Raw genomic sequence first — 6,754 nt, 5'->3', positions numbered from 1 at the left:
TTAATCTTCATCAATCATCATGTTGGTATGAGCATGGATGACCAGACACACACACAAGTAAGAGTACTTAGCACTTGCCCATCAGTGACTACGGGTAAGTGAGGTCTAGCTCTGCATGTCCCGTCTGCTAGCCTGGTTCTACCCGTTGTGCTATAGCCTAACTATTCTAACATTCAAAATCTTTGTCGAACCTGTCAAGTTGTGACTGGAGGTGGCTTCCATAACTTTTCTTAGTTCACTCCACTTGTTGCTCACTCGTACAGGGTACAAGTACTTCCTTACATTTCTTCGACTCTTATATTCCCAACTTCCACTTGTGTCCTCTTGTGCCCAACTACTTTGGCTGGAGGGTAGAGCGACGGGCTCACTTCATGCAGGTCGGCGTTCAATCCCCGACCGTCCAAGTGGTTGGGCACCATTCCGTCCCCCCCGTCCCATCCCAAATCCTTATCCTGACCCCTTCCCAGTGCTATATACTCGTAATGGCTTGGCGCTTTCTCTCAATAATTCCTTTCCTTGTGTCCTCTTGTCCTACTTTCTCTCAACTTAAAGAAGCTATCCTTGTCCACCTTGTCTATTCCCCTCGGTATCTTTTATATTGTAATATATCTTGTATTTCCTTCCGTCTTCCAAGGTTGTGAAGCCCAGTTCCTTCAGGGTATCCAAATAGCATAACCCTCTTACCTCTGCCACTAATCTAGTTACAAACTTGTGCGCCTTTCAATTTTAGTTTTATGCTTCACAGGGTTAAGGATTCCAGGCCGGTGCTGCATATTCCAATATTAATCTATCAAAATCTGTGGAGCTTGTCTTTAAAGCATCCGGATTTAGGTTTCTAAACGACGTTCTTATGTTCTCCAGCGTTGTATATGCTCCTGATGTCATCCTGCCCATGTGTGTCTCTGGTGTTAGTGCTCGAGTTGCAATATATCCACGCCCAAATATCTTTCTTCGAGGCCTGTAGTTACCTTCCATTTATGGCGTAGACACCTTCTGGTCTTCTTTCTCCCATCTCCATCTGTATTACCTAATACTAATTACGATTGAACTCTAGCAACCAGATGTTTGTACACTCCTAGAGATTGTCAAGGTCTTCCTTTAACATTCTGCAGTCGTCTTCTGTTTTTACATTCCTCATTATCTTGTCACTATCTGCAAACACTGACATGTACGAGTTCACTCCCTTGAATTTATATAAATTAGTAACAGTAGTGGTCCCATAACCCATTCCTGGGGTACCTCTATAGGCTGGTTTGATCCATCATGCTGTTGTACTGGTCTCTCTGGTGGCTGACTTTCCTGTTCTTGTGCACTGCTTTCTGCCCCTCTTGTGTTTAATTTCTTGTTTTGCTTCTCCGATTGTCTTTGTTTCCTCTCGGTCCTCCTTAGACATGTCTTCCCATATAGTATACATTAGACAAGTCCCTCTATAACTTAAATTTGACTTTTCAGCCAGTAATATAATTTACTGGAGCAATGTTTTGAAAAATTACTCTCACTGGTCGATTCCTCCTTATTTAGAACATACCAAGCTTACAGTAAAGCTCTATTTCCTTGGGTGTCTTTAACCCTAACCTGATGGGGAGCCGGTCGGCCGAGCGGACAGCACACTGGACTTGTGATCCTGTGGTCCTGGGTTCGATCCCAGGCGCCGGCGAGAAACAATGGGCAGAGTTTCTTTCATCCTATGCCCCTGTTACCTAGCAGTAAAATAGGTACCTGGGTGTCAGTCAGCTGTCACGGGCTGCTTCCTGGGGGTGGAGGCCTGGTCGAGGACCGGGCCGCGGGGACACTAAAGCCCCGAAATCATCTCAAGATAACCTCAAGATAACCTGTATTCTGATGAGAATTCAACTAATCTCTTTTTTTTTGAGATATATACAAGAGTTGTTACATTCTTGTACAGCCACTAGTACGCGTAGCGTTTCGGGCAGACCCTTAATCCTATGGTCCCTGGAATACGATCCCCTGCCGCGAAGAATCGTTTTTTCATCCAAGTACACATTTCACTGTTGCGTTAAACAGAGGCTACAGTTAAGGAATTGCGCCCAGTAAATCCTCCCCGGCCAGGATACGAACCCATGACATAGCGCTCGCGGAACGCCAGGCGAGTGTCTTACCACTACACCACGGAGACTGCGTTCTGGTCACATCTCTCTCCTTTGTCACAAGTCTCCTTCTGGCTCTGGTAGACTGTAGATACTGGGTAGATAGATACCCCCTCTCTCCAGCTCCTCCTGCCTGGCACTGTTCACAGCATCTACTACTGATATTTTAATTATCTGTTCCCCCCCCTCTGGCTCCTCAGCTACTTCAGCAACTGTGGCTGACCAGAGAACTACAGATCTTTCACGAGGTGGGAATTGGAGATAAGCGACCTTGAAGTGTAGATGTGGGTCATGGACAGTTAAGATAAACACAAGTGTCTTGTTGTTCTTAGCTTATCGTGCGGAGCACCACAAAGCATACCATAATACACTACTTAGCTTCTGGCTCACTGTGTGTGAGTGTGAGTGTGAGTGTGAGTGTGTGTGTGTGTAAATACCTAAGTGTAGTTACAGGATGAGCTACGCTCGTGGTGTTCCGTCTTCCCAGCACTCTTTGTCATATAACGCTTTGAAACTACTGACATAGTTTGTGTGTGTGTGTGTGTGTGTGTGTGTGTGTGTGTGTGTGTGTGTGTGTGTGTGTGTGTGTGTGTGTGTGACTATTGTCATTTGCAAACTATTTAACAATAACCGAGAATAGAATAATATAAGATACATAAGCTCCGAGACCTAAGCACGTCATAGCTATTTAACTTTTAGGAACCTCTCTAATCCATCCACCTGCCCATACAGTTACTACCCCGAGTCAATATCCTAAACAAGGAGGCACGCGTGGTTGGCCTACTGTCTCGAAGGAACTGGTGAAAGCGTAGCATTTCTTCGGTATCGTAGTCGCCGCGATCAAGAGACACGGTAGGGATGGACAAGGCGCGGGCCATCAACTCCGGCAGCGTCGCCAGGTAGGCCTCAGGCAGCTCCTCCCTCACCCCGGGGTCCACACCGTACTCCTGGTAGTCCATCTCCTAGAAAAAAAATTTAATTTTTTTTAATACCAATTGTACTATTCGCCAAAATAGTTTATCATCATTAATAAACATCTTTATTGACAAAAATTAATTCCAATTTTGTCTAATCTGAGGAATTCAATTAAGTCTTATTAGAGTGAGGATAATGCTGGTATTAGCCATCACACAGGACAGAGAGTCATACACAAGACAATAGGTCTGAACTGTAGACTGAAGAACACACACACACACACATTATATATAAGTTTTTCCCTGAATGCTCTGTGTTCCCTTCTCTGAGGCTGTGGGTCCCTATAATTGCACCAGAGATGGTACCCCCCTTTATATATAATATATTATATATAATATCATCATAGTTACAATCAATGTACGAATATGTAAATACAAGTTTCTATTGTGCACTGCCACACAAGGGCAGAAATGAACCCATCCCAGGGGTAAGAGATGCAGCTTAAAAAAAATATGAATATAAATCAAAATTGCTCTTCATTCTTTAAAAAGGGACAAGACAAATTTAGGATAAATTGTTAGCATGTGACTACGAACGACCATAGTAGACTGATGGAAAAAAAAATTAAAGCCAAATTGAGAGGGGTGGGAGGGGTCAGCGAAACTGGGATGCGGAAGAGGGGTCCCTCCCATCTCTCCCACGAGGCTGCGACAGGAAAAGGAGCAGCAGGATAGAACGGTGTGTGTGTGTGCACAAGGTCGGAGGGAACAGTGTGCACGTGGCTGGGATGGAAGAGGGTGCATAAGAATGGAATGGGAGAGGGTAGAAACATTATCAAAAAGAAAGGGAGAGAGAGGGTGCACAAATTGAGAAAGGGAGAGGGTGCAAGAGATTAGGAAGGGAGAGGGGCGTGGTTGGTGAGGAAGGGAGAGGGAAGCGGAAGATAAAGCTCAGGAAGGGAGAGGGTGAGGGAGAGAGATGATAAGGAAGGGAAGAGAGGGAGAGAGAGAGAGAGAGTAAATGGTAAGGAAGGGAGAGGCGGAGGAAGGGCGAGGGTTGGAACAGAAGGGGAAAAGAGGGAAGACAGAGGGGAAAGCAGCAGTAGAAAAGAAAGAACAACGGGGAGGGAGATTGAGAGTGAGGAAGGGCAGGTAGGGCCACCCCTCGCTCGCTTAGATGGTCCAACACCAGGTCGCACGCAAGCCAGAGTCTGGCCCCCTCCCCCCTAGGTCGCAAGCCAGCGTCTGGGGCCCTCCGAGGTCGCAAGCCAGTGCCTGGGGCCCTCCGAGGTCGCAAGCCAGCATCTGGGGCTCTCCGAGGTCGCAAGCCAGCGTCTAGGGGCCCTCCGAGGTCGCAAGCCAGCGTCTGGGACCCTCCGAGGTCGCAAGCCAGCATCTGGGGCCCTCCGAGGTCGCAAGCCAGCATCTGGGGCTCTCCGAGGTCGCAAGCCAACGTCTAGGGGCCCTCCGAGGTCGCAAGCCAGCGTCTGGGGCCCTCCGAGGTCGCAAGCCAGCGCCTGGGGCCCTCCGAGGTCGCAAGTCAGCGCCTGGGGCCCTCCGAGGTCGCAAGCCAGCGCCTGGGGCCCTCCGAGGTCGCAAGTCAGCGCCTGGGGCCCTCCGAGGTCGCAAGCCAGCGCCTGGGGCCCTCCGAGGTCGCAAGCCAGAGTCTGCTCCCCCCCAGGTCACAAGCCAGGGTCTGCGGGGCCCCCCCGAGGTCACAAGGAGCATCTGCGTGTGCGGGTCCCTGAACAATGTCACAGTGGTCTACATCCTCGACATACAACCGAGGGACCCCAGGATCAAAACAGAAAAATCTGGACACTATTCCTTTAGCCTGATGTAACCGGGAGTTAGACAACTGTTGTGGGTGGTGGCATCCTGGAGGTCAGCTCACCCAGGTGTTCGGGGTTGAAATACTTGTACACAAATAACGGTCGAAATGCACAAACAAAAGATTTTCAAGTACAGTCCATCAATTAGTGAGGCAGAGTACAGAGCCTAGTCTTTAATGGCGAGTAATTTGAACCCATTGATAATGATTTTCAGAACATTTTTTTCCTTATTATTATTCAAACTACATTAAAATTTCAAATGATATTACATTTTAAATCGTGATAAAAATTTATCTGTAATCCAAATGAGTCCGTCCGTGCATGGGGGAGAGTAGGGAGGATAGTGTAGGCTGGTGTTTGCGTGTGGTGGGGGGCGTTTGCGTGTGGTGGGGGGCATTTGCGTGTGGTTGGGTGGGGGAGGGCAGCTCACTAAAGATGTGTACATTACGCTGTTGTGTACATGTATATATAACATTAACAATTGTGTAACTAGCTTCAAAAAAAGATTGTCACTAAACGAACTCTGGGGTTCAGTTCCTGAACCCATTATGTGCTTCTGTAAACCTTTCCACCACCGCCCACGGGATGGGTATGGGGTGCATAATAAAGAAAGAAATTTAATTGAAATTGTGTACAAGTTAAGGCTCGAGTGGGCGTGTGGGGGCCCCAAGCCTTGTGCAGGTGACCGTGGGCTACCGAACACAGCCAATGAGAGGCGTTGTTGTATATGCTTCCATCACAAATGCTTCAATACCAGTACCTAAAATATAATGTTAGTTTATATGCATAAGGAAATACCGACTTGTAATAAACGGTAAATTAGAAGTGATGAAGGAGCTTTGGGCTCGGGCGCTGGATGGATGAGAATCGTCTGAGGACGGGTTATTCAACCCGTCCTCAGACTAAATTAATTCCATCCAGCCAGCCCGTCCTCATAAACAAAAGGCCAAAGTTCATTTCATGCACCCGCCAAACCCCCTGTTTATGAATGAGAAACTTTACACACGACTCAACCGATGACGTCCGAACACATCCAGAGCTTCGCTGACGACTTTTGTTGGAACCGCAACGCTGTTAATGCTTCACCCACGTACTACAAATACAAATAATCGCCAGTGGAACCTAAACAATAACCTAAAGCAATAGCTATCATGCCCGAAACGCTTTGCGTAATAGTGGCTTTAGGCATTGTATGTACTAGCTCTATCTATAAGTCCACCAATCTTCGTAAAAATTTCTTGTATGTATGTACCTTACCTAAATAAACATTTATTTATTAAATATGCACAATATGCCAATATATAATAATAATTTATGTATGAGAAAATTTCTAGTTTGAACGACATGTTAAAATTTATGACTGCGTCTTTGGGGTCGACTACTGGACGTAGCCTGTCCTCCAACCCCCCCTCGCACTAGGCTGGTTAAAGCAGCGGCCGTCCTCTACATACGCATTTCATCAATTTCAACAGTGCATTAAAAATTGGTTTGTTCTCATATATATCAATTAATATTATACATAAAAATTCTATGTATAGTTAGGAGTAGGTTAGGTGTTTAAGTACTGTTGGCGATTATTTGTATTCGAAGTTACGTGGGTGAAGAATTTCCAGCAACCCGTTCTAGACTAAAGTCCATTACAGCCAGCGGTCGACCCCACAGACGCATTCATAAATTTTTACATGCTGTTCATTCAAAACGGGAATTTTCTTAAATATAAATTATTATAATATTAGTATATTATACAAATCTAGGCACTGGTTAGGTTAGGTGTTTAGATTCTGTTGGCGATTATTTGTATTTGTATTACGTGGGTGAAGCATTTCCAGCGTTGTGGTTCGAACAAAATTCGTCAGGGAAGCAATTGTTCCGGAAGTGTCCGAACAAAATCAGTTGCGAG

General features: G+C 46.2%; 1 protein-coding gene across 10 annotated transcripts in view; it reads right to left on the bottom strand.

The window, feature by feature from the left end:
* The window catches only part of LOC123773191 (N-fatty-acyl-amino acid synthase/hydrolase PM20D1), a 53,431-nt gene that overhangs the window by 33,971 nt on the left and 12,706 nt on the right, over positions 1 to 6,754 (bottom strand). For all 10 annotated transcript variants that reach the window (XR_011225211.1, XM_069315449.1, XM_045766798.2 and 7 more), the window contains one exon: positions 2,893 to 3,070. Coding sequence is in view for 9 of the 10 variants with exons in the window: in XM_069315449.1 (XP_069171550.1) it covers positions 2,893 to 3,070 (178 nt within the window). In the remaining variant the exon portion in view is untranslated. The remainder of the gene's footprint in view (positions 1 to 2,892; positions 3,071 to 6,754) is intronic.

This window comes from Procambarus clarkii, chromosome 81 (assembly GCF_040958095.1).
Source record: "Procambarus clarkii isolate CNS0578487 chromosome 81, FALCON_Pclarkii_2.0, whole genome shotgun sequence".
NCBI classification, from domain to species: Eukaryota; Metazoa; Arthropoda; class Malacostraca; order Decapoda; family Cambaridae; genus Procambarus; species Procambarus clarkii.
This window is presented reverse-complemented; position numbering and strand designations above follow the sequence as displayed.